Raw genomic sequence first — 27,787 nt, 5'->3', positions numbered from 1 at the left:
CTGGGCATTTGACATTCTGATTAGTATGTGTCTTGGGGTTGGTCTATTAATATCCTTAATCTCTTTAGCCATCTCATTGAATTTATTAAAGAGATTTGTTTGAGCATCTGTGATTAGTTATCTCACCTCCTTTATGTCATCTAGAGGCTTATCTTGTTCCTTTATCTGGGCCATATCTTCCTGTTTTTTTTGTTGTGGATTGTAATTTTTTTTGTTGGTGTCTTGGCATCTGGCTTACTAAAATATTTATTCTCTGTGCAGTTTTTCTCATTCTCCCTTGCTGGTTGTGTAGTAGGAGCCAAGGATGTAGTTGGTGCTATAAGCTGTGGAGGGTCAAGCTACCCTCATTGCCCCTGGGACCAGTGAAGCTTCTCTCAACTTTCTTCTTTGCCAGGGGTAGGGACAGAGCCACAGCTGTATGGAATAATCCAAAGTCATGCAGGCGTAGACTGTAGTTGCCCAGAGAGACTTATGAACCGTCACACCCCTTTCTCCCCTACCTGGGGCAAGGATGAAGCTGCAGGTGTGGGCAGCAGTCTATGCAGTGAAGGTCTGACATGACCGCACTTGTCCTGATTATTCAGTCTTTGCCAGCCAGATGTACCACCTGCTGTTATCTGGATAGGGTGGTGCAGGGCCTGGCAGCTTCTTCCCTGCCATAAGTGGGGCTGAAGCCTAGGCTAGGGCTGCAGGCCGATCTGGGTGAAAGAAACTGTTCTCTACCATCACTGTGAATTTTAGTCGGCTGTGAAATTTAGTCTTGCTGGGGACAGAGTCAAAATGGTGGTTACTAGCCTCAATCTGACTTCAGACTTTAGCTGTTCTTAGGGTTATACTTTAGCCAGCTGAATTTACTAATCAGCTGAAATTGGTGGCCAACAGTCTCTTCCTCCCCTGTTTTTGGGAAATAGAGCTTTCAGTTCCAGCCACAGAATAGCTCCTGGGGTGGTTTGTACTGCCAAACTGGGATGATCAGTCACTGGTCTCTGTGGCATGGCCTAGTTCCTTGGGGAGGCTGGCGCAGGTTCCCCCAGGTTCCTTCCTGCTGGAGGTGGGCCTGGGACTTATGGTAGAGCTGCATTCTGACCTGGATGGAAAGAAGCCGGTCCCCTGCCAGCACTTTTATTTTCAGTCTGCCCCACTTCCCCTTGAGCCGGGCGTGGAGTTAAGATGGTGGCTACCAACCTCTTTCTGACTTGGACAGGTTCAAACTTTAGCTGTTCTTAGGATTATACTTTAGCTTGCTCTGTGTCCTAATCAGTAGCTGTAGTTGGTGCCCAACCATCTCTTGCTCCCCTGTTTTTGTTTACCTCTTCCTCCCCTGTTTTTGGGATGTGGAGAGCTTCCAATTCCAGCTGCAGTATATAGCTCCTAAGGCAGCTTGTGCCTTCAGTGGAGGATGGGCACTGGCCTCCATGGTGTAGATTGCTCTACTTAAAAATCTCTGCAGATGAGCAGTCTCCTACTTCCATCCATCAAGGATGTTGCAGGAAGTTCTTCTGGTCTCTTGGATCCCCCCCACTCGTCTCGTGTGTTAGATAGCTCTGGATGATTACTAACTTCCCTGTATCACGAGCTGACCCTAGGAGCTCCATACTCTACCACCATCTTGCTGGTTGTCTCTCCCCCTAATCTTTATAGGATGTTTTACACTTTGGGGTTGACCAGTGTTTCCTCATGATTAGATTCAGGTTATGCTTTTTTGATTGTAATGTTACATTAGTGATGTGTCTTACTCAGGATGTAAGTCTGGAAGTACATGATGTTCATATACCACTCAACTGGTAATGATAATTTTGATCACTCAGTCAAGGTGTTACCCATTTCTTCACAATGTAGTTCTATTTTTCTCCTTGTAGCTTAAAATCTGTAGGGAAACTACTTAAGATCATACACATGTTCTGTTCCACATTAAGTTTTTCTCCATTTAGATTTAGCATCCACTGATTCTTGCCAAATTATTGTTTTCTAGACACACAGTTTTGGATGCTGATCTTTATGCATACATTGTCTAAAAATGCAGTAAACTCTCTTTGGTAGTCATGTTTGGCAATGTATTTTGTTAATGCTGGTTTCACTTTTTTTTGTTCTCAACTTTTTGTTTTGATATGCTTTCACACCCCATGCAGAGAACATACCCATGTCTCATATATTCAGATCCATCATTTTAAGGTTTTGTCACATTTGCCATATCATTCTATCAATCCATGTGTCTAACCATGACTGGATTCCATACTGACATCTTGATTCTTAGTCTTCCAGTCTGTGAACACTGAATATCCTTCCATTTGTTTAGGTCTTTGATTTCTTTTAGCAATGTTTTGTAGTTTTTTGTGTAGAAGTCTTCACATTATTGCTTAGATTAATTCTTAGATATTTGATTCTTGTATGTATGTCTTGCTATGTAAATGGAATTTATTTTCTTGATTTCTTCTGATTGTTCATTGCTTGTTGCTTGTGTCTAAAAACACTACTGATTTTTTGCTGGCAATCTTGTACCTTGTCATTTTGCTGAATTCATTTATTTATTATGGATTTTTCAGGATTTTATATATATAGAATCATGTCTTCTACAAATTGGGAAAGTTTTACTTCTTCTTTCCAATTTGGATGCCTTTTTTTTTCTTGCCTAATTGCCCTGGTCAAGAATTCCCCCTTCATGTTGAATAACAGTGGTGACAGTGGGCATCTTTGTCTTATTCCTGATCTTAGAGGGAAAACTTTGTCTTTCACCATAAAGTAGGATGTTAACTGTCTACCTACAGATTAGTCGATTTAATTGATCTTTTCAATGAACCAACTTTTGGTTCTATTGATCCCCCCCCCCATTTATCTCTGCTCTGATCTTTGTTATTTCCTTCTGATCATTTTGGGTTTAATTTGCTGTTCTTTTTCTAGTCCTTCCAATTTTGAGATTAGGTCTTGGATTTGAAGTCTTTGTTAATGTAAGCATTTAGAGCTATAAATGTACCTCTCAGCACTGCCTTTGCTCCATCCCATAGGCTTTAGTTTGTTGTGTTTTCATTTCATTTTCCTCTTTAACCCATTGATCACTTAAGAGTATGTTGTTTAATTTCCACGTATTTGAATTTTCTGCTTTTTTATTGAGTTCTAGCTTCATTCTGCAGAGAAGATACGTTGCACGATTTCAGTATTTTTGAATTTATTGAGACATGTTTTGTGACCTAATATATGGTCTTTCCTGGAGGATGATGCATGTGCACTCAAGAAGAATGTATATTCTGTTGTTGTTGGGCAACATGTTCTATATATATTCCTTTTAGGTCTAATTAGCTTTAGAGTATCTTTCTTTTTTTTTTAAAGATTTATTTATTTATTTCTCTCCCCTTCCCCCCCGTCCCAGTTGTCTGTTCTCTGTGTCTATTTGCTGTGTGTTCTTTTTTTGTCCGCTTCTGTTGTCAGCGGCACGGGAATCTGTGTTTCTTTTTGTTGTGTCATCTTGTTGTGTCAGCTCTCCATGTGTGTGGCGCCATTCCCGGGCAGGCTGAACTCTCTTTCGCACTGGGCGGCTCTCCTTACAGGGCGCACTCCTTGAGCGTGGGGCTCCCCTACGCGGGGACACCCCTGTGTAGCACGGCACTCCTTGTGCGCATCAGCACTGCGCAAGGGCCAGCTCCACATGGGTCATGGAGGCCCGAGGTTTGAACTGCGGACCTCCCATGTGGTAGACGGACGCCCTAACCACTGGGCCAAGTCCGCTTCCCTAGAGTATCTTTCAAGTCTTGTATTTCCTTATTGATCATCTGACTTGATGTTTTCTCCATTATTGAAAGTAGAGTTTTAAAGTCTCCTTCTATGAATGTAAAACCATGTATTTCTCTCTTCAAATCTGTCAATATTTGCTTCATAAATTTTGGGGCTCTGCTGTTAGATGCATATATATTTGTAATTGTTACATAATCTTGGCGAATTGACCTCTTTATCAGTATATGATGACCATCTTTGTCCTTTGTAACTGTTTTTTACATAAAGTATTTTATCTGATATTAGTATAACTACCCTGCTCTCTTTTGGATACTGCTTGCATGGTATATATTTTTTCCATCCTTTTACTTTCAATATACTTGTATCTTTGATTTTAAGGTGAGTCTCTTGCATACAGTATATACTTGGGTCATGCTTTTTAAAAAAATATAATTGAGGTTCTTTTTTTTTTTAGGATTTATTTTATTTATTTATACCCCCCACCGCCATTGTTTGAATTTGCTGTCTGCTCGTCTTCCTTTTAGGAGGCACCGGGAACTGAACCTGGAACTTCCTATGTAGGAGGGAGGTGCCCAATCACTTGAGCCACCTCTGCTCTCTGCTTGTTGTCTCTCTCATGTTTCCTTGTGTCTCTTCATTGTGTCATCTTGTTGCATCACCTTCTTGTGTCAACTCGCTGTGCCATTCTGTTGTGTCAGCTTGCTGTCTTGCTCATCTTCTTTAAGAGGCACCAGGAACTGAACCTGGGACCTCCCATGTGGTAGGCAGGTACCCAACTGCTTGAGCCACATCTGCTTCATGCTTTTTTATCCATTCTGCCAATCTCTGCCTTTTTACTGGAGAGTTTAATCCATTTACATTTAAAGTCACTCCTGATAATGCAGGGCTTTTCTTCTGCCTTTTTGCTATTTAGCCCATTCTTTATGCTGCTTTAGTGTCCTTTTGTTTCAGTTTGATCAACTCCTTACAGCATTGCTTGTAAGAGAGGTCTAGTGGTGATAAACTGTCTCATCTTTTGTTTATTGGAAAATGACTTAATCTCTCCTTCATTTTTTTTTTTATTCCCCCCTTGTGGCTTTTTTGCATGCTGTCTGCTCTCTGTGTCCATTCGCTGTGCATTCTTCTGTGTCTGTATTTGTTTTATTTCCACTTCCCCCTTGCAGCTTGCTTGCTGTCTGCTCTCTGTGTCCATTCTGTGTTTTTGCTTATCTCCCTTTTGTGTTGCGTCACCTTGCTGAGTCGGCTCTCTGCAGCACTTGGGGGCCGGGCCGTGCTCTGCGGTGTCTGGTGGGCCGGGTGGCGCTCGGTGACGTTTTCGGGCCGGGCGGCGCTGCGAAGTGCTTGCGGGCTGGCTGGTGCTCCTCAGTGTGCGTGCAAGCCTGCCTTCACAAGGAGGCCCCGGGATGCAAACCCAGGGCCTCCCATATGGTAGATGGGAGCCCAACTGATTGAGCCACAGCTGCTTAAAGGCTTTCCCACATAGATGACATCTCTTCCTCATTTTTGAAAGTCAGTCTTGCCAGATATAAAATTCTTGGTTGGCAGTTGTTTTCCTTCAGCACCCTAAGTATTTCAAACCACTACCTTCTTGCCTCCATGTTTTTTGATGAAAAATCGTCAATCTAATTGAGACTCCCTTGTACGTAACACTTAGTTTTTCTCTTGCAGCTTTCAGAATTTTCCTTGTCCTTTGCATTTCATTTGATAGTGTGATCACTATATGATGGGGTATATTTTCCTTCATGTTTATCCTGTTTGGTGTTCTTTGGGCTTCTTGGGTATGCTTTTTTCATGTCTTTTGCTAAGTTTGGAAAGTTCTCTGTCATTATTTCTTAGATATTTTTTCTGCCCCCTTCTCTCTCTCTCCTTCTTTTTCTGGGGCTCCTGAAGCTTGTAGTGATTCACTTGATGGTGCTTAGAGTCTCTTGGCTATTTTTGCTTTTTATAATTCTTTTTTCCTTCTGATCCTTAGCCTGACTCTTTTCAATTGTCTTATCTTTGAGTTTGCAGATTGTTCCTTTAAAGTTTTTATTGGTGTGTCCACATTCTGGTCTTCACTCGTTATTGTTTGGATTTTTATATTCTTGCTTTGGATAGGCCATCATTTCCTGTTTCTTTATCTTGTACTCTGTTCTTTTACAACTGTACATTTTAATATTTAAAATGGTTAACTCTGGAATTTATTCCCTGAGGTGTCTGTTAATTTTGTAACCACTTGGTGATAAGAAAGAGATTTTCTTGAGCTTCAGCCCTCCTGTTAGGAAGGTCTGTCCAAGGGAAATGCAATGTGCAGTGCCTTTGTGGGCCCTGTGTCTTGTCCAGGGTTTATGCTTATTAGTTGTTTTGGAGTTCACCTGTTTATAGGAGTTTGAATGTACCCTTTTATTTCCCAGGAGACTGATTTCCCATTCCTGGGTGTTTAAAGCATGTAAGTCTTTGCCCCAGACTGTCTCTATAGTTTCTTATACTCCTTTCATTGTTTCAAGCTCCCTTTGCCTCACCTTTCCCCCTTCCCCCTTCCCTGTTCCCCTCATTTCTTTCTCTTTTTTTTTTGAGGGGGGTGGGGTTGGGGAAAGAACATATATACAACGTAAACTGTCCCATTTCAGCCACTCCAAAGCATACCATTCACTGAGAACAACACATGCTGCAATATGCTTACTACTTTCTCTGCTATTAAAACTCTTCCATCTTTCCAAACAGAAATCTTGCACCCATTGTGCATTTACTCCCCATTCTCCCTACTTCCCATCTTGAGCAACCTGCCTCTTTCTGAGCTTGCATATTCTCCAGTGTCTTCTTTGTAGTTACAGCTTTTTAATATCCTAAATTTGTAGCAATCTTGTTTGCATTGAAAACAGTTTCACAAACCATGTTCACTGAGTTTGTTTATCTGGCTAGGATTGATTATAAACCATTTTCTGTAGCAAGTTATTTTATTTTATTTTTGAGAACAAAGTTTTTTATTCTTTCTTGAATTTGAAATATTCTTTGATGACATCCTTGACCTGAGATTCTTTGCAGCACAACTGCAGGCAACCACTTTATGGGGTTTCCCTTCTCTGTCAGTTTCACAGAGGTCTCCCCATTCCCCTAGTTTCCTGTTGTCCTCAACCTTAATTAGGTTGATCTGGTGCGCAGCACAAAGGGCTTCCTCCAGCTTGACATACACAGGCTCATCGCCGTTGGATGCAAGCCCACAAAGATGGCTTGGTGCTTGTCTAATGCTCTGGGAGCTTTGCGGATTCCCCACGCTGGCCGTGGTGGGCGAGGGCTGTCTTTAGCACCTCTTCTAGAGCAGTGTTAATGTCCATCACACCTCCAGCAACAATGCTTTCCTTGGCCGTGGCAGTGGGTTCTGGGTGGAGCCGATTCTTGAAATCACTGGAGCCTCCGTGTATCTGCATGGCGACAGGGAAAAAAAAAGCAGCAAGTTATTTTTTATTGACTTATTCTTGGGCAGCTAATGGACACAAATTGGTAATAAAAGAAAATAATAGCAAAGTTACTGCTTTTCTAAATGCTTGGTATATTAAATAGATAGCTGGGTGAGATTATTGCTCACATTTTATATTATAAACCCACACTTTTTATTAGATAACTAAATTGTTTTCATTCTGGTTAATTGTCAGTGTGCTGTTAAGCTACATGCTTAATCTGTTGCCTGACTTGTGCTTTTTTTTTTTTTAATTTATTTTTTATTTTTTTAAAGATTTATTTCTCTCCTCTTCACTCCCCCCCCAGTTGTCTGCTCTCTGTGTCCATTCGCTGGGTATTCTTCTGTGACTGCTTCTGTCCCTATCAGTGGCACTGGGAATCTGCGTTTCTTCTTTTGTTGCGTCATCTTGCTGTGTCAGCTCTCTGTGTGTGTGGCACCACTCCTGGGCAGGCTGCACCTTCTTTCGTGCTGGGCAGCTCTCCTTACGGGGCGCACTCCTTGTGCATAGGTCTTCCCTACGTGGGGGACACCCCTGTGTGGCACGGCACTCCCTGTGCACATCAGCACTGCTCATGGGCCAGCTCCACATGGGTCAAGGAGGCCTGGTGTTTGAACTGCGGACCTCCCATGTGGTAGGCAGACACCCTATCCATTGGGCCAAGTCTGCTTCCCCTGACTTGTGCTTTTGATGCTATGAGGACAAGATTCTCTTGCTGACTTCTTTCTAATTTATTTTTCTAGGGCAAGAGGATTATGACAGATTACGACCGCTGAGTTATCCACAAACAGATGTATTTCTAGTCTGTTTTTCAGTTGTCTCTCCGTCTTCATTTGAAAATGTGAAAGAAAAGGTGAGTTAGATACTTTTGCCCTGACAAAGGTAGTCACAGAGCTTCTATTGACCATTGTAAATTACTTTAAAGGATATGGATTAACAAAGAAGTATTTATAAATACTTTTTCTTTAGTGGGTACCTGAGATAACTCACCACTGTCCAAAGACTCCTTTCTTGCTTGTTGGGACCCAAATTGATCTCAGAGATGACCCCTCTACTATTGAGAAACTTGCCAAGAACAAACAGAAGCCTATCACTCCAGAGACTGCTGAAAAGCTGGCCCGTGACCTGAAGGCTGTCAAATATGTGGAGTGTTCTGCACTCACACAGGTGAGGACTGTTTGAAACACCATTTGCTTCTTTGCTGTTAAATAGTTTCTTAGAACATTAGGATACAAGGGTTATTTATAAGAGTGGTCAGCAGAGCTCAGAAAGATACTTCAGGTGTAATATGGCCAGCTTCATATTGTATATTCTTTTGCTAGGGTTTCTTTTGCTCTAGAGTGTTTATGGAAAAAATTATTAGCCTCTAAGTAAAGCTCTTATGTTTTTAAGCTTCTCGTATTGTACTGAGTGGTCAGTTATTGGGTTATAAAAATTCATTTTTTATAGTGGTCAGTTATTGGGTTAAAAAAATTCATGGGGAAGTCTAGATCACAGACTTATGAGATGATTTTTTTTTGGGGTGGGGTGGAGAGAGAAACTTACATATTAATCCAAATATATCTGATCTTTTCTTGCCAATTCTGACAATTGATGCTAAAATGTTTTTGGGGATAATTCAGCTGGAACAGGGACTTAGTTATAATAATTAAGACTATGTCAGAGAATACTGCTGTGGCTGTTCCTGCCACAGTTATTAAGCATGATTTATATAGTGTCTCTTCATATGCTTTTGGAGGCAATTCTTCATTATATGACCATTCTTTCTTCTGTTTCTGAATAATTTAAGTGGAATTCCTCTCTTAGTATGATGGGAAATAACACATTCTAAGGACAGGGAAGACAATGTTCAGAGAAATGTTCAGAGGATTTAGAGTGTGAGTTGTAACTGACTTGTGTGGTTTAATCTTCCTCTACCTTCATGGTATTACTGATTGCCTCCTTTGAGTTCTGTTCTGTGGGCAAAGGGAAGAATTATGGAAATATTAGCATAGAACTCTTATATGCTACTGGTGCTCTGAAGCCTAAGTAATGAATGAATATGCTTAATTAGAATAGGACAGGGCTGACAGAAGAGGTTTCGAATAATTATATTAAATCTACCTATATTTATCATGATTTATTTAGGTTTTTTTTGATCTATTATTAGGTTCTTGATTATATGCATTCTAGGGAAAATGGCATATATAATTATATATATTGTATGCTTGAGGAATTTAGTATATAAGGCATAGAGCATAACTTTAATAATTTCCAACTTAGCATTTTGCAGGATATTTAAAATAAAAACTTATCCACAGGATAACTTCAAGGCCTTATACTCTATGAAAATGTGCATTCTTTCAAATCTAGATTTTCTTGGCAGTTTAAACATTGTAAAAGCAGATATTTAAAAGTTCCAAAGTAATTACATTTTTTGACACACACCATTGACTGGACTTTTAACAAAAATTCCTGATGCTTCTCTCTGGTATTTTGATACTATCCCCAGAAAAGTGTGTGTTGGGGGAGGGGAGAAGGCCAGGTGTGGAGCACCATATCAGAATAGAACTATATATCTATCTGTTGTATACCCCTGCTCTCTAAATGTGGAATGTCTCTGGGGAAATGGAGGCAAGTAGGCCATGGGTACTGAATTTAAAGTCACTGGTCAAAGTTATTTTAAATAGTTGGATGCTTCCATATAATATTTTTACGGACATGATGAAAAGAATAGGAAGTTTAAAAGGTCAGGAAATACATTTCCCTTTCCATCCTCCTGCCTTCCTTTTATAATTGACTACTAGAGTTTGTTCTGAGATAGGAAGAAAGAATCCTCAGAGGAGATCCTTCTCTGGTTTATAAAGCTTTTTACCTTGTAAATGATGTAGAAAGAAGAAAACTTTGACCCTTTTGGTTCCTTTTATGTATTTATTGTTATTTCTCATTCGTTTTGTACCTAATGAAATGTGTGGGTGTCTAGCCTCTGGGGTATCCTGGTGGAGATGGGAACACCTGGGTGGTCTGGGCCTGGCACTTGATACTGGAGCTGTGTTCTGGGACTTTGGGGAGATTTTTACTTGGGATCAAACTGACATAAAGAACACGTGAAACTTCTTTGGGAGGTAAACCTGTGGTTTCAGATTTAGGTGAGTGTAGGTGAATCTATAGACCTGGGCCCAAGGTACCTCTACCACTGAGTCACATTGTCATGTTGGAGTTTCTGGCTGAGGTGTAAGTGTATTTCTGCATCTTAACCCCTGTAGATCAGAGAGTATTCTTTGTTTTCTCTCCATGCTTTATGCTCTGGTACCCATGTGGACATCTTAAAGCATTGGACTGCTTGCTAAAACTCATTCTAGGACCCCATTCTTTGTTTTCCTATGACCCGGGTGGTGGTTAACTTGCTCTAATAACATTACTGAATAACTGAAGTGTATGCTGTTTCTAGAGTCTTTTCCCAGTTGATAGTGTTGACCAATTAACACTCTTTCTAAATGTTGGAACTTTTTTGTTTTGGGCAAACAGTTTACTCTGAAATGCTGATTTAGTCCCATCCAGAAACATCATTGAATCTAGAAACATAGAGCATGCCTGTTAGTCTGCTATTTGTGTCCTTCAGTTATTCAGGGGCTGAATTCACAAAAGCCTGAAACTGTAATAGATTTACTTCCAGAATGTAAGTGCTATTCTTAGGAGAAATAATGGGGAATTCCGTAAGACTTAATTATCCAGTGCAATTTTGTTTACATATCCTGGCATTATTTTCATGAAAATGTTATTAGATTTCAATGTGTGATTATTTCAGAAGTCAGCATTACATTTTCATAGAAATGTCTTTCTTTCTCAGCTAACCTTTTTTGAGGTAGGAAGTTTCTGTTCAGTTATCTACTCTCCCAGCAATGAGTTTAAAAACTAGCTTTCTTACATTTATTTTTCTTAATTGCTTCTGTGAATTCAGCCCATTTAATCCGAACTGCTATTTGTATCTGCTAGTCTTTCTAATCCTCTAACCTGGCTGCTATTCTCTCTCCTCCCCTCTGTCTTGTAGAGAGGTCTGAAGAATGTGTTTGATGAGGCTATCCTAGCTGCCCTCGAGCCTCCGGAAACTCAACCCAAAAGGAAGTGCTGTATATTCTAAACTGTTTTCTCCTTTCCCTCTTTGCTGCTGCTTCCTGTCCCACTACTGTAGAAAGATCATTTAAAAACAAAGGAATAAAACCATCCTGTTTGAAAGCCTGTGCGTCTTTTTACTCACCATCTTAGAGCAACCTCTGTATTAGTTTTGGTCAAGAATGCAATATCTTACAGAATTTTTTTTGTGGTCAGTAGTCAAATTGGACTTATTTAACTTTCTGCTGCTTGAGTTGTCTGATGCTCAGAGCTTTTTAAAGGTTTGGATTACTATTGCAAAAGGGAACATGGTCTGGCATTAAGAATGTCCTCTTGGAGAAAAGAAGAGTTGTTTTTGTTTTTAAATTTTTAAAAAACACTTCTAGATCTTAGTTCTAGATGGGGAAAAAGAACACAAACACATTACTCTTATTACCAATTGTTAATTGTGATTGCATGACAAACCTTCATGGAAAAAAGGTGACCTGCTAGTAGAGCTATAATGGGGAAGGGAGGATTCTTTTCTGGTTTTCCTTTGTGCAGTAAAACTTTGTGTTGCTATTGCTTTGGCTGTCTGTGCTATAGTGGAGTATTTGTGAGTCTGGGGTCGGAAGATATTGATGTATCTGCTACTGCTTTATGAGATCATTTATTATATTATCTTTTAGGATTAGCATCCATTTTTAAACAGTTGACTTAAGGTTTGTTAATGTTGAGATGTAAAGCTGCCCCCTTTATACTTTCCTGCTTCTGATTTAATGTTGTGAGGGAAACATAAAACTGTGGTTACACCATAAAATTTTGAAATTAAAAAAAAAATTGTTTATATAAATGCCTGATGGAGCTTTATTCCTGTTGTACTGACTGGCTCTAGTTTTACATATGTACCAGGTACCCACATTTTTTGCTATCTGGAATTCCCTTGGCTCTAATTGGTGGGATAAAGAGAGTTCATAGGGAATATCTTTGATATAGCCACCATGATTGCTCTCTATCTTTGCCTGCACCTTCCATATCATAAGGATGCCAGTGCTCCAAGTCCATCCTCAGTCCCGTTCCATATCCAGCTGTTTCATTTGAATGCACAGCTGCTTCACTTGTTTTTATGTAAAATGTTTCAGCAGCACGTTACAGTACTCCTAATGAATGAACAAATGATACCTGTGCTTATTTGCTTCTTGTGACATACATTGGTCTGCAAAAGCTTTCTCAGAGGACCGCTGTCTCACTCATGAATATTGGCTCCTCTGCTCCTGGATCCTTCCAGTGCCCTGCCTGGACAGACTTGGTGAAGTGAGATTATTGTGTTGAGATTGAGGGTTGTTTTTAATGTTTCATTCTTTGCCATCTCTTGGGGGTTTGAACGTTTTTAATTTGATCTTCAACTTTATTATACCAAAATCAGACTGCCCATTTTTTCTTTCTACCCCTTTTCAGAAAGGCCTAAAGAATGTATTTGATGAAGCAATATTGGCTGCCTTGGAGCCTCCAGAACCGAAGAAGAGCCGCAGGTGTGTGCTGCTATGAACATCTCTCCAGAGCCCTTGCTGCACAGCTGGTGTCGGCATCATACTAAAAGCAATGTTTAAATCAAACTAAAGATTAAAAATTAAAATTCGTTTTTGCAATAATGACAAATGCCCTGCACCTACCCACATGCACTCGTGTGAGACATGGCCCATAGGTATGGCCCTCCTGCCCCCTCCCAATACTAGTTAATTTTGAGTAATTGTGTATTGTCAGAAAAGTGATCAGTACTAGTTTTTTTTTTTGTTGCTTCAAAAAAGGAATTTTTTTTTTTTTTTTTGTTAAAAGCAAGGCATGCTTGTGATGACTCTGTAACAGACTAATTTGAATTGTTGAAGCTGCTCCCTGGTTCCACTCTGGAGAGTAATCTGGGACATCTTAGTGTTTTTTTTTTCTCTTTCTTTCCCTTTTTATTTGAGGGGGGGAGATTATAGGGGTTTGTTTTTATTTAGTCTTGTTTTTTTAATTCATTAGCCAGTGGTGGACAGCCCTTGATGGGAGGAGGATGGATTGATTCCACATTCCACTTCCTAGATGTAGCTTAGAAAACATGTTCCCCATCTGGTGCTCTTAGGAAGGAGTATAGTAAATGCCTCATTTAATAACATACTCCTTTTTGAAAGTTGCCTTTTCTCTCCACCCTTAAGTATAGCTCCAGTATTTGATGAAAGTGGGTGGAACCTGTCTTGCCCCTCTTCATTTCTAGGATGCACTATATATGTGACTGTGACTTTCAAGGAAATGTTTGCCATTTGCTGATTTTTTTTTTTTGAAGTTAATTTCTAACTTCTTTTACTGATAAATGAAGAAAAGTATTGCACCTTTTGAAATACACCAAATGGATTGAATTCATAATTAAAAAAAAATTTTCCCTGTCAGTCATTGTCTAATATGCTTAGCATAGATGTGCAACTTAATAGTATATGATACGGTGTTCCTAGAACACAGCTGAAGACCTGGTATATAGAGGAAATATGGGGGTGGCGTGCTAAAAGACAGACGTCTATGGAATGATTCACATCCTCTTTCAAGTGATGGGGATGGAGGCCTGCTTCATTAAGAAGCTGGGGGTGGGGGTGGGGGGAGAACATTTAACAACATGGGGACCAGTCTGGGGAATCCCCTTATTTCTGTTTTGTGTCTGAGGAACCCTAGAGCAGCCAGTTGGGGGCTCTCTAGCATAATAAATATCATGGAAAGAGTCTTATGAAGACTCTTCATAAGTGTTAATAGGGATTTTATCAGCTTATTTTGGTTGCAGATTCCTTTTTTTTTTTTTTTTTTTAATGTTTAGGTAATCTTTTCCATCTTCCCCAAACCCTTATTCTTGTAGATTCATTAGTGTTGAACCAATGCTTTCTCATGTCTCAGTTCTTTGTATATGCATTCTTTTCAGATGTATTAAACAAACAAACAAACAAAAACCCTTCACAAGCCAGCCTGAAGGTTGTTATTTTCCCTCCGCCTCTTATTTTCAGGTATTTAGGGATGGGAACTTGACTCTTAATATCACCTTCAAACAAATTTGGGGATAAAGCTTTAAAGCATTTTTATTTTTATTTTTTTCATTTCTGGCACTCAGTTTGAGACAGTATTTTTCTTTTCATATGTTCAGGTTCCCAGGCAGCACAGAAACACCTTCCCTTAAATACCAAGTGGGTTCTTAGCAGTTCTTGGTAAAGAAATGTTCAGAAGCTCCCTGCTCATGTTAGAAGGAAATATCAGCACACCTCTAATCTGTAGATTAGTTGTAAAGCAGCCAGTTTTCCCCCACATTTTCTGCATCAGTGATTCTCAAACTTGACTGTTAACTGGTATGCAGCCTGGGTGATAGGATTTTTAAAAGCTTCCTAGGTAATTTCAAAATGCAGCCTTATTTGGCAGCTATTGCTCTGAGGTTATTATCCCATACTACTTCCATTAGAATCCAGATTCTGAAATCTGAATATGAGGTATGAGGTGCATTTTCCTTAGGTGGCAAGATTTATTTACCTGAAGGGCATAATACTGATCTGAGTGAGAATCTTAGAAACTAAAGAACATTATTCCAGGTCAGGTTGATACAGTGTAGTCTCATTTTGATAGCTGTCTACAAGGAGTCATGCTTGACTGGGTTCCATACTGTCTGCTAGGAGGGGTTAGGCAGACCTGAGCTGTACCTGGTTTAACCAATGCGTCTCACATATTCACCATTCTGGAGAGAGATAGCTGGTTCATGTTATGAAATCCTGGGAAACAGACTATGTATCTCTAGTACTTAGCCCAGTGGCATATGGGTCCTTAATATGTATTTGAATAAACACTGGTCAGGGAGTTTGGGAGTATATCATAATGTCCCTTATGTTTCATCTCTAACCAATTCTTTGATAGGGTGAGAAATTTGCCTGAGCTCCAGACCCCCATGGAGCTTCAGTGTCAACTTTGGGGTCTTCCTTGGTAAGGCCTTATAAAGGGCTGCATGGTCTGATGGGAGTTGGGTTTTGGCTTGGTTCTGAAGCTCTTTCTCCTTGAGGAATTACAGCTTTTCTCCATAATTTGAGGACTTCACAATTACATTGGAATTATAGGTGTTAGGGAGTTAGGTACATCTCTTGGCAGCTTGTGAAGAGTGAGTAGTCACCTTCATGTGGGGATAACTCACGTGGGAATAACTTGACTTGAGGTGCTAAGTTTGTGGTTAACTGCTGCTGTAAAACTTCCCTGTCTTAAATAATGACGGTTCAGTCCAAGACCTGTTTTAGCCCTTAGGGACCTTGAACCCTGGTAAATATAGGGTGGTTAATTGAGTCCTGCTTTTGCTTTTAGCTTACCTTGTGGTCTTTTATGTTTTGTTTTCTTTTCTCTCATGAAGTAATGCCACTGCTGGAAAAAGCTCCAGATTAGGAGTTAGAGAACCATGTTCTATTTAGGGCACCAGAGTTTTCTTGGGCAAGTTGTGATACCTCTCTGGGCCTCAGTTTCCTATTCCTGTATGGTTTTCTATTCCTTTGTGTGGCATATGTATGTATTTGGAGAAAAATAAAGTAGGGGACGTCACAGTACCACCAGGTCTAATTCCTGATAAATATTTTAAGAGATCCTTGAATGGCTTAAAGGCCATAAAAGGAAATAAATTCCTTCTCAAAAATCTCAGTTTTATGTCTGATATAGAACTAGAAGCATTTTAAAGAGCTAGAGGAAAACATTGATTACTATGATTATTTCCCCACTGGTTTTTTAATTGTCTTGAGGCTACACCCTTAGAAATATATTTAGAACCTTCTTGGGGGGTTTTAAAACTAGGATAACAAATTTCTGCGCATTCCTAAAGAAAAAGTTAGAGCACCTAGTTGGAAAGAGTCTGGTAGTATGTACCAGTGATAGAGCTAAAAATTTAGCAAGTGACTAATCTGGCCCCAATAGCATATTCCTATATTCTGGTTATAGGTATTTTTTTCAGCCTGATCTCAAGCATGTGTGTTTAAACAATCACTATTAGAGACCTCAGGATTTAAGGAGGGTCTAAAATTATCTTCAGTCCCTCATTTGACACATGGAGAAGGGAAGATACTTGCTCAAAGTCACATACAGTACATTTCATGACAGAACAGACTAGATCTTACGAAAGCATAGTCCAGGACTTGGTCCCTGTTACACTACAGAGGGTACTCCCATTCTTAAAAACTGGGTGAGCAAATTTCTTGCTAGTGAAAGGTAGCAACACTTAGTTTTATTAGAAAAATAGGAAATCCACAGACATGGGGGAGTTTTTTTCCCGGTTGTTGTGGGCCATCAGACTTGACCTTTAGAACTTAGAAGCCTGGTAGTTGTGTGTAATCAATCAGTGAGATAGGACTTCGCGGAAAACAGAAGTTCTTAAGGTAGGGCTAAAAGAAGAGGATGTGTTCCTGATGTCTTGCACAGTGTGTCTGACTTGTTGAATATCATCCCCAAATGCTATATGGTATTTCCGGTAGTGGTTGCTTATTCATAACCATTTTACCAGAAATTTAAGCTCAGAGTAGCTAAATACCCTGCCAAAGATGAACTTTCTAATTGGGGAGACCATGGTTCAAATCCAGATCTATTTGATTCCAGAGTCAATCTGTTTCCCAGAATGCATGCTATCTCCCAAAGTATGAATGGACATAGCAGGATTGAGCTCAAGCTGGATCTCCATACTCAGAGGATGTCTGAAGTTTGGGTCATTTAAGGTAGCGGGAGGGGGCACCCACCTCATGCCAAATGAGACAAGAAGTTACTCGGGGTTTGGAGGGAGAGCATTGTAGCAAAGTTACTCAGATGGCCTTTGATAGGACAGATCTTAATATCAGTTTGAGTCAGTTCAGGCCAAGTGGTTAGTGCTGGGAATGGCAATGATAGACAACTCCCTTAGCTAAAAAGACAGCTAGAAGGTCCTTTAGAGGTTATTTAGATGAACCTCCTTACTTTTTTCCCCTCTTTTTTTCTTTTGGTGGCTGTAACAGCTTTATTGAAATACATAGTTCACATACCATACAATTCACAAAATTCACCTACTTAAATTATATAATTTGTTAGTTTTTAGTGTATTCACAGAGTTGTGCAACCATCACCATAATCAATTTTAGAACATTTTCATCACTTAAACAAAGAAACCTCGTCCCCTGTAGCTATCATCCTACCAATCCCCCCGTTTCTCTTTGTTCCTGCCACCTTCCAGTCTGCTTTGTCTGTATGAGCTCGCCTATTCTGGACATTTAATGTAAGTGGAATCTTATACTGTGTGGTTTTTGTGGCTGGCTTCTTTGACTTAGCAAAGTTTTTGTAGTTCATCCACGTTGTGGCCTGTGTCAGTGCTTCATTCTTTTTTATGGTTGAATAATACTGCATTGTATGGATAAATCACATTTTATTTATCCACTTATCAGTTGATGGACACTTGGGTTGTTTCCACCTTTTGGCTATTGGATATAATGCTGCTATGAACATCGATTCTATTTTTGTGTAGCCTGTCACTTTCCAGGTGGAGCAATTGAATGGGGGCGGTTTGCCTGGATCAAAGTGCTGTTTCCAGTGGATTGTGGGGCTGGAGGAGGCTTGGAGTGCCATCTACTTGATCAGGACAGTAACTAGCCTTGAGGGACTTGGAGCATGTATGGATTTATGGAAGAATCGGCATTATCTTTAGTTTGGGGACCTTCTGCTCCTTCAGGAAGAACGATACAATGGCAGAAGGATGGGATTAGGTATCATGGTTTTTTGTGACCCTCTGTCACTTTACAGGACACTTCTGTAAACTTTGGTTTTCCTATTTGGAAAATAGAATTATTACTGTCCTTGCAGTATTGTGAAGATTAGCAATAATATAAGTAAAGCACCCAGGATAAATGCCTTGCTGTCTGAGTGTTCCATTATTTAGGAAGGTATTGGAGGGGCCAAGGGAAATGACCGTGAGGTGGGTTTGTAATGATCCAGAGTAGCCACTAGATGGCAGAAAAACAACGGGGGAAAGCATGGCTGGTTGTACATCTGGGACTTAAAAGCAAGGTTTCTTTTCTTTTTTAAATGTTGTTTTTGTATCTTGCAACCTTGTTGAATTCATTTATTAGCTATAACCAAAAGCAAGGTTTCTTGAGTTTCTGCCTTTCTTACTGCCCCTGAGAAATTGCTGGGAAGAGAGCCCACTGCTCACATCCATAGCTGCAGACTGCTTTTCCAAACCTGAGAAACACTACTACCCTACAAAGCCAATTATCTTATTTCCCATTTCTCAAATAATTGCTGCTAATCCCCTAAACTCCATTCTGCTTGATCCCCATGGGATTGCCTGTCTTTCAGTTAGCCTTCAGCCAAGTATCATTTTTCATTCTTACTACGTTTTGTTTTGTTTTGTTTTGGTTGCCACTAGGTCATGAACCAAGCCTTGGTGCAGACTCTCTGTCTTTAGGGAGCTTGCAGACCAAGACAGGTCCTTTGTTGTAGACAGATATATTCAGTTCCTACAAGCATCATCATCATATATGGGCTTTTGGGGAATAGTGATGTATCCATTGTATGGAATGGGGTTTGGGGGGAATTGGTTTATTTTGCATCTGTAGGGAAGGTTTGGGTTGCTTAGAATGTGTGCAAAGAAGAACCTGAATGGGCACACATTGGGACCATTAGACCAGAAGACTTCTACATTCTCTCCCAGTTCTGAGCCCAAATGGTCAGAATGGGTAAATCAGGAGAATGTCCAGTTTTTCACTAGACCACTTAGGAAGATTTCCTGCTTGGTTCCTCCCAACTTCCTCTTTGCACCCAAGTAGGTCAGTAGTGCATGTAATGGAGTTAAGGCTTTCCATTTTGCAAAGTCTCATGAGTAGGGGATGGAAAAGCAGATGAGTTAAGAATCAGACAGATGGGATCCTGGGGCTTGGAAGTAGCCTTAAAAAACCAAGGAGTCCATATGCTCGCCTTTGGACAGATGAATGCCTGAATTAGGGAGAAATTAAACTCCTAGTCCCGAGGCCCCACAGCCAGGCTGAGAGGGCCTTGGGCAGGCCTGAAGTTTAAACAGCAGTGAGTGGACCTGACCACTCTTGTGCCTCACTTCATTGGTAGCCAATTGGCTCTGGACTTGCACTGTCTGATCTTATGTCTCTGCTGTGTTTTTCAACCTCTGTGTGAGCCTCCTTCCTACAGCACAGCCTGGTGTTGAGCACAGAGTGAGTTCAGTTATTTGGACAGAGGAGAGAGAGAAGGGGGAGTCAGGAATGCAAAAGAAAGTAACAGGGAAAAAACATACTTGGGTCATAATACCTACTTATTTATAAAGCTGCTGATAAAATGCTTTCATGTTCATTTTCATAAAAGCCTGTGAGGCAAGCAGAGCAGGTGTTTCTATTTCACAAATGAGAAAACTGGCTAAGAGTTGAACTTCCACAAGATTCCACAGATTGAAACAGAGTCTTTTGATTGAACCAGAGTCTTTTTGGTTCTGAGCCTCCCTCTATCCAAGTATCTTACTTTTTGTGTGACTGATGCCCCCATTTCCACCTGGTGGGTTTGGTAGTTGGGAGGGCTAGAACTCGCTTTCCACCAATTCACAAACTGGGTAAGGTTCATCCCTAGTACCTGATAACGCAGTTCTCCCTCCGTGAAGCTATAAACCTTTAAGACAAGCCATTGCTATTACTTGGTCAGATTGAGGTCTAAATTACTCATGAAGACCAGGTTAGTAGGTATTGCATTAGCTTCCAGATTAAGGAGTCCTGGTTTTTGCTTCTCTCATGAATTTTTTTCCTTCAAATTTGAAGGCAACATCCACCCTCATCCATTTTGGGGTTGAGAAACCTGAAGCTAGGGGAGATGGAGTACTTAAGAAAAAAAAAAGAACATTTACTGTTAAAGCAGCAGAAAAGCTTTGGGGTGAAACAGATCTAGGTTCTAGATTTCAAACCCTAATATGCCATCTATTAGCTATGACTCCGGACAAGTCTTTTAAACTCTTTGAACTTTGGTTTCTTTATCCCTAGAATTGGTAGTTACTATGCTGTAGGGCTGGTGAGAACTAGAGTTGTGTGCAGAGAATGGCACGTAATGACTGTTCATTAACTGCAAGTTATTAGTGTTATTGTCTGTGTGCTGTCAAAGGATGGACCGACCCTTGGTTGCTTTGGTGATCTGAGAACAGGAACCCAGACCCAGACCTAGCTCTTGGGAAGCTCACCCCGGGACTACAGAGTCGGATGCATTTCTACTTTCCCAGGAGAAGGGGGAGGATGTCTTTAAACTTTTCACTGGCTGCTGGGCCCTGGGACAAAGGGGAGACAAGCCCCAGGGCTGAGACAATCATGTCTTTATTATCTCAGATGTCTCAGGCCTGTCCCCCGCATGGAGATATATGGCCGGGAAGGCTAGCTCCATGGCCTCGGCGTGATTCCAGCTCCTAGGAATGTCTGGCTGTTTTATAGCAAATAGGATCATGCACAACAGCCCAGCATCCAGGCATCTCTGCCCCAGTGAGCTCTTTCTCTCCGCCAGCTTGTAAAACAATGGGACCTACAGCAGTGTGACACAGACCGGATGGCTCTTGGGGGCCCAGCAGCCTAGCCTGGCACAGGGTAGCAATCCTGTGCAATGGCAAATCCATCCAAAGCTCTGGTCACAGGGCCAGCAGTGGAGGCCTGGCCGTACCCAAGGGCCACCTTTTTGACCAGCCCTGCCTGGCACATTTCTCACTCTTAAGCCATTGGCTGTCTTGATTCTAGCCTTCTCTCTCTTTTGACCCCTTTGGGGAGCAGCTGCAGGGAGCCACTGAGAAGGCTTGTTTACAGATGCACTTGGCACGGGATGGAGAGACCAGCAGCAATGAGTCCTTGAGTTCCAACCTCCAGCTGCTTCCAGGTGCTGGGGAGACTTCCACTCTGGGCCCCAGAGAAACAAGTCTGCACTGTTGTCTTTGGCTGAGGCTTCAGGAACTTGGGGATGAGGAGACCAGGAGACAGTGGGTCAGATGACTGTCCAGGGCATCATTTATAACAAAGCCATGTGAGCTGGCCTTCCAGGGAGGCCTTGTGCAGGGTCCAGGGGCCATGGACCCAGGCTGAGGCTTTTCTCTGGGGCCCTAAAATCCAGGGAGTAGTGGTGGATAGAGATAGTTGAATCCAATCCCTTGACTCCTTTATTCAGGAGAAGGAAGAGCTCAGAAAAGCAGCCATAGAGCTGTAGCATTTTAGAGTTTTAAGGGAATTAGAGTCCACCTCTGTGGACTCCTCTTCATTGGGAACTCAGTTCACCTTGAACGTATCTAGTGCTTAGTAGGTGGCCGAGTTGAATTTTTTCTAGTGAGCACCATGGCTTGGTTCACTTGACATTTTTTGTTGCCTCCTGCTTTCTAGGCACATACAGTAGAAGTAAAAGATTCCATCCTCGAACTCACTGACTAGAGGGGATACCAACACGTGAACAGTAGTGTGTGTGGTGCAGCGTGGCATGTACCTCAGGGGAAGCATAGGGTCTGTGCAAGGGGCTCTAGCCCTTTTTTCTATAAAGTGTATCCCCTGCCTGTCTGGGGAGCCTGCCCTGATATATCTGCTGGCTCAGAGATTCTCAGGATGGGGTTCGGGAGGCAGGTGCATTCTTTTTTTTTTTAAAGATTTATTTTTTATTTATTTCTCTCCCCTTCCCCAATCTCCCCAGTTGTCTGCTCTCTGTGTCCATTCACTGTGTGTTCTTCTGTGTCTGCTTATATTCTTGTCAGCAGCACCGGGAATCTGTATCTCTTTTTGTTGCGTCATCTTGCTGCATCAGCTCTTCATGTGTGTGGCGCCACTCCTGTGCAGGCTGCACTTTTTTTTTGCGCTGGGCGGCCCTCCTTAGGGGGCACACTCCTTGTGCATGGGGCTTCCCTATGTGGGGGAGACTCCTGCGTGGCATGGCACTCCGTGCACGCATCAGCATTGCGCGTGGGCCAGCTTATCACATGGGTCAGGAGGCCCTGGGTTTGAACCCTGAACCTCCCATGGGTAGGTGGATGCTCTATCTGTTGAGCCAAATCCGCTTCCCCAGGTGCGTTCTTGAATGTCAGTAACAGCAGTAGTGATAGCTGATGTCTGTGCAACTGGCAACAAGCTAAGTGTGTTAGGTGCTTTATCTTCTCAATAGCTCTGTGAGAAAGGTACTATTTTAATTCCCCTTTCAGTAACCAAGGAAACAGGTTAAGTGTCTTTCCCAAGACACACAGCTAGTGAGTGGTGGAGCTGGGATTATTTGACTCCAGAGTTTTTAAACCACTAGACTCCCCTTGGGGGTTAAGTAATAGAATAGCTAGTGGGCTTGTGGTATGTAGAATTTGAAAATACTTATTTTGAAGTCACTGTGCTTTGATTTGTTTTTAGTCACAAGCTTTTATTTTTAAAGGTTGGAATTAGCAGAAGGCAGGATTTTTGCCCTTCCGAGGCAGGGGCTCTAGGTTAGAGGTTGAGAACATTTTTCTTGTTAGTGAACTGGTGCTCGGGGAGTGAGCCGAATTGAGCTCTCACCCTCGAGGGCATATGGGTGGGTATTTGCCTGTCTTATCCCCCTCACTCTACTGGAGCCCCCCTATCAAATTGAAGCTTGCTCTGGTTGCAAATTAGTTGTTGAGCAGCTTGAGCACCAGAAGTCATATGTCATTTGAGTGTACCCTATGTTCTGGGAAGAGAGGGTTGGGGGTGTGTGTGTGGGGAGTGCTGTCGTTGAGCGTCTGGCTCTAAGAACTGGTCCACGTGGAAAGGGGAAGATGCTGGTGCAGGTCAAAGTGAAGGGAATAGGAGAGGAAACTATTTTTTGGGACATCTTTGTGCCTGTGGCTCACTTCTCAACAATAGCCCTTCGGGGTACACATGGGGAAGCTGAAACGTTGAGGTCACACAGCTAGAGAAGAGCTTAGATCTGTGCAACTTCAGCTCTCAGTCTTTTTCCACTATGCCGTGACTATTCTTCTGAGGAACAAGTCTAAAGTCCCCTCCTTCTCATCCCTTCTGATGTGAATGATTGAGCTGTCCCCTCTCTCAGCCTCCTCCTTTCCTGACTGAAACAGTCCAAATTCATAGCGGCAGCCCCACATCCTCTCGGTCACTTCTCTGGATCCACTCCAGCTCCCTGATGAATCAGAGGGGCAGCAACTCGCCCTGTCCTGGCTACGATAACCATCAGCCATTCCTGAAGCTTCCCAGGTGGCTCCAGCCGCTGTCCAAGGAGGTGGGGGAGGTGCTGGAAGGAGGGAGGAGGAGGGATGGGAACACCCAGGACACTACAAGGAGAAGAGTGACCCAGCAAATTCCAGTGTCATGCAGACCTGATGGGACCAGGAGCCAGTCCGAACCTACAGCACCGTCCTGCACACCCCAGCACACACACTCCCTCACTCTTAAAGAGCCAGGCCTGCTGCAGATGATTCCTCTCACCATCCGGTACAGACCTTCCCAGGTCTTTCATTGGGACAGTGAGCCTGAATGGAGGCTTTGGGATTAGATCCGGGTCCAGTCCTGGCTCTGCCCTTAATCTTCCTCTCTGTTTTACAGGTGGCTTAGAGGTTTATTAACTTGCTCAGATTCCACAGGCTGTCAGCAGTGGAGCTGGAATGAGAGCCTGAGTCTTCTGATGCCTTGAAAGGGGCTTCATGAGGAAGGAAGGAAGAAGCGGCATCTACAGGGCTGTGGTTAGGTGTTGATTAAAGTCCTGCTTAGGAATCTGCTTGTTTCTGTGTACTTATGATCTGTTTATTTTCCTGCAGTTCCCTAGTAAAAGATCTTTTTGAAAAATACCTCCCTTTTTTTCGCCTGAACTGAAGGGGAAAAAGGCTCATCCACACATCTACACCTTGGTCCAGGCTAGATGTTCTAGAGCCAGGTGCGGGGTGCAGCCCAAAGAGGGTTCAGATGTGAATTGTCAGCCCCTCCTGCTGTGGGTAGGAACCTAACAACCTGTCTGGCAGGCTCAGAGCTGGGCCTAACTTCATCTACCACACCAGCCAGAGCAGGGGGATGGTGGGGAGGGCTGTTCTTTCCAGTTACGCGACTCCAGCCTTTCTCACCGTCTTCCCTAGAGAGGAAGTTCTGTCTACAGAGTGATGTATAGTTACATCACTATGGTGTTCTGCATAGAACAGCAGAGTTCAGCTTAGTCCAGTCAGAGATGGATAGTGCAACTTCATGTGCCTACCAGGGAACATCCAAGTTAGGAGTAGGCTAGCAGTGGGCTAAGGGGAATGGAGGGCCTGGAGGGAGGAGCCCAGGTGGCACATTATGGCACATTACATCTAAAGACTTAGTCTCCAGTTTTAGGCAGACCTCTTCCCTTCTCTGGGCCTTGGCCTATTTATCTGTAAAGTGAAGATGAGTCATACACCTGCCTCTCAGCTGGTTTATGCAATAAGAAGTATTTATGTTTGGCTATTTACTTGTGACCATGACATGGAAGAGTGCAGTAAAGTGGTTTAGTGTGGGCTGGAGCCACACTGGGTAGGTGCTCAGCAAATGGTGGTGGTGCTGAGTATTGATGAAGCTGGTTGTTGGTGGCTTCCCAAAGTAGATGTTCCAAGGAGGCTCCAGTTCCTGACCCTTCAAAGTCATTTTTTGCCGTTACCCCTGGCAGGCCTGGAAGGTAAGGAGAAGGGGTACCTGAGTAGGTGAGGAGCCAAACTGAGGGTAGAGGGTTTGGCTCAAAAAGGAACTGCCCCTAGACTACGACTGATGAAGGTAGAATTGGTCTGGCATCAAGAAAGGGGGAAGGCAAGAGGAAGGGCTTGTCTGGGGGTCTGAATTCTGGTGGATGCGGAGTTGAGCTAATTACTTAATCCAGAAGGTCACTTCCTGGTCCAGGACCTGTCTGTGGCAAAACTTATTCTGGGCCCCTCTTGCCTCCCTTGGTATCATCTCCCCCGTTTATTAATTTGTAGGCCTCAGTTTATTTCTTCTCTTGGGTCCCCCTTTGCCGTCTCTGTTTTGGGGGGGTTCTATGTCAGCCTTACTGGAGGGTGCTGACAGGGTCTAAGGAACTGGCCCTGCCCTGCCTCAGGGTCACACACACAGACTGTGTTCTGGCTAGATTGTGAACTCCTTGAGGGCAACATCCAGGGTCCAGAATGAAGCCTCTAACTTGGGACCTGACCAGAAGGCCCAGCTCATCCTGACTCAATTGATAGGCTGGCCAAGGTGGTACAAGCTTGAGCTGGGCCCTTTCCCTCACAGGTGGCATGGGCGGGGGTGGGGTATGTGTGCTGATTCAGAATACATGGTTCCTTGTGTCCAGTTTCCTCTTCCTGGCTGGCCCAGTGCTTGGGAACAGTGGCTGTCTTTCTGGGGCAGCCAGGGCACATGGCCAGTGTGTGTTCTGTCGGGCACTGTCAGCTCTTCAGCAAGCCCCGGTCCTCTTAACCTGGAGAAGGCCCTGGGTTATTAGTGTTGTTCTTGGCGGACCACCGGCCCCTCAGCAAACAGGGAGGCGAGTGTGCACCCGGCCTGGGCCTGTTTGTGTTGGCCTCGCCAGGCGGTGGATTAGCTCAGCTGGGCTGCTAATTGCCTCCGAAGTGCCGGCCGGGATGCTGACAAGGGCTGGGCCTCTCTTCCCCTCCTCCCCCAGCAGGCACTGTGCCAGGCTTGGGGGCCTGGCCCAGAAGGGTCCTTTTTTCCCCATCAGCGCCTGCTTGGCTTAGACCCTTGAGATGCGGGCAGGGGGTCAGCAGGGCGGGCAGCTCAGGAAGGAGTGGGGGGAGATGCCTATGAAGTCATCGCCCAGGCTAGGCCAGGCCATGCTCCCCACACTCCTCCCCTATATCCATGAGAGCACTCCTCCCCCTATTCCACCCCCCCCCCCCCATCAGACTCCACTTACCTCACGCCTTCTCTTGAAGCTCAGCACTTTCTCCTCTTACTGGGAAGCTGCTGGGCTCCCCTGCTCAGATGCCCTCCACTCCAGTCACTGCCCCTAGGCCCCTTATCCTTTTTCTTGTCTCTCCCTCTCTGTGCCTCTTATGTCTGCCCTCCTACTCTCTGCCCTTTCCACACTCGTAGTCAGCCTTTCTTGCCCCTGTCAGTTGCTCAGTGCCCCCTACTTTCCCTTCTGCCTTCCATTTTCCTGTATTCTTTGGCCCTTCCTTGTCCGTGATTGACTTCAAACCCTGCCCCTGGTGTTTCCTAAACTCCCCTTGGGCTTCTTGTCAGGAAGAGGCTGGGGGAAGGAGGTCCTCTTTATCGCCACATTTCCCCTGCCTTCCTAGAGACCTTCAGGTCTGAGCTCTGAGGCAGCTGTCAAGAATGAAGCCTCCCTGCACGTGTCCTGAGTCTGGGAGCCTTGAAGGCCCCTCGTTCAGCTGTCATCTGGGCTCCTTTCACCCTCTCTGGTGTAGCTCTGACACTCCCACCTCCACTTGGACTCTGCCCTCCCTGGGTTCACCCCGCCCCCCACTGGGACCTTGGTCTAGGGGCAGCCTAGACTTGCACGCTGCTGCCTGGGTGTCCTCATCCTGGGAGCCTCTGCTCTTTTACTTGATATCTTCCCTGAGAGATCTTACTTCTGCCCTCTGGGATGGGTCTAAAGTGGGACAGCCTGAGGGCACTGCCATCAGCTCCTAACCTGTTCACACTGTCTCTGCCCTCCTGTTCTATCTCCTTTTGACTTCTTTATACGCCTAAATTCTAATTTTATTTTTAGAATAATAGCTACCACTTACTGAGCTTATATATAGTATATTATTTAACAGCCGTAAGAAATAGGTTCTCATTATTTAACCCCATTTGAAGGGGGCGGATATATTACAGATGAGGAAATGAGTTCCAGTGAAAGAAAACGGGTTGCATTGGTTCCATAGTGAGGAAGTTAGCACAGGATTCAGACCCGGGTCTGCCTGATTTCAAAGTGTGGGCCCTTCTCAGTTTTATAAGTGGTTGGGTGTGGACATCTTTATCACTTTGCTCCACAGCCTGGGCCTGGACATCACCAGTCCCCTTCCCTTGCCTTTGACTTCCTGATTTGGCGATGAGGTGACCTTTCCTGTCTACTGTATGTACTCCAGACCCCATGCCCCTCTGCCTGTTATTCTCCTCTTTTACGACTCTCATCCCCCAGTTCTTCACTAACTTGTGTGCTCTCTGCTGTCCTAAAAGCGGTTTTCCTTCAGCTTTTTTACCCCACTAAACTTTTGGGAAGTCAAGCACACATAGCAGCCTGCCGGGCATCATGTGATTAGCTGTTCCTAGGTTGGTGTGGATTTACTGGAGGTGGTAGAGGGAGAGTAGATGAGTTAGGGGCAGGCCATGGCCGCCTTTTTGGTAAGGGTAGGGACTTCATTCAACTGGAGGTTCCTGAGAAGCCATCCTCAGCCTCCCCATCAGCAGGGAGCCTGCTGGCTGTGACTTTTGACTTGAGTTATATGACACTCTCCATCCAGACTTCTAATATCCTGACTGGGCTCTAATCCTGAAGTTTACTTCCAGCCACAGCCCTTGGATCCCTTTTCCCTGGGCAGGAATTAAGTTCTTTTCCTTTGTTCTCTCTCTGTCGTAGCAGCACCCTCTTTA

General features: G+C 43.3%; 1 protein-coding gene across 2 annotated transcripts in view; it reads left to right on the top strand.

Annotated features, from left to right (window-relative positions):
• Nucleotides 1-14,216, top strand: part of CDC42 (cell division cycle 42) — a 60,381-nt gene extending 46,165 nt beyond the window's left edge. The window contains exons 4-6 of one of the 2 annotated variants that reach the window (XM_058304159.2): nucleotides 7,907-8,016; nucleotides 8,133-8,330; nucleotides 12,693-14,216. In XM_058304159.2, coding sequence (XP_058160142.1) covers nucleotides 7,907-8,016; nucleotides 8,133-8,330; nucleotides 12,693-12,782 — 398 coding nt within the window. In that variant the 3' untranslated portion in view covers nucleotides 12,783-14,216. Of the gene's footprint in view, nucleotides 1-7,906; nucleotides 8,017-8,132; nucleotides 8,331-11,193; nucleotides 12,088-12,692 lie in introns of those variants that run through there. The other variant, XM_058304160.2, reaches the window with a different exon arrangement.
• The last annotated feature ends 13,571 nt before the right edge of the window (nucleotides 14,217-27,787 follow it).

This window comes from Dasypus novemcinctus, chromosome 9, assembly GCF_030445035.2.
Source record: "Dasypus novemcinctus isolate mDasNov1 chromosome 9, mDasNov1.1.hap2, whole genome shotgun sequence".
NCBI lineage: Eukaryota > Metazoa > Chordata > Mammalia > Cingulata > Dasypodidae > Dasypus > Dasypus novemcinctus.
The sequence above is the reverse complement of the archived record's forward strand: the minus strand, read 5'-3'. Positions and strand labels throughout refer to the sequence as shown.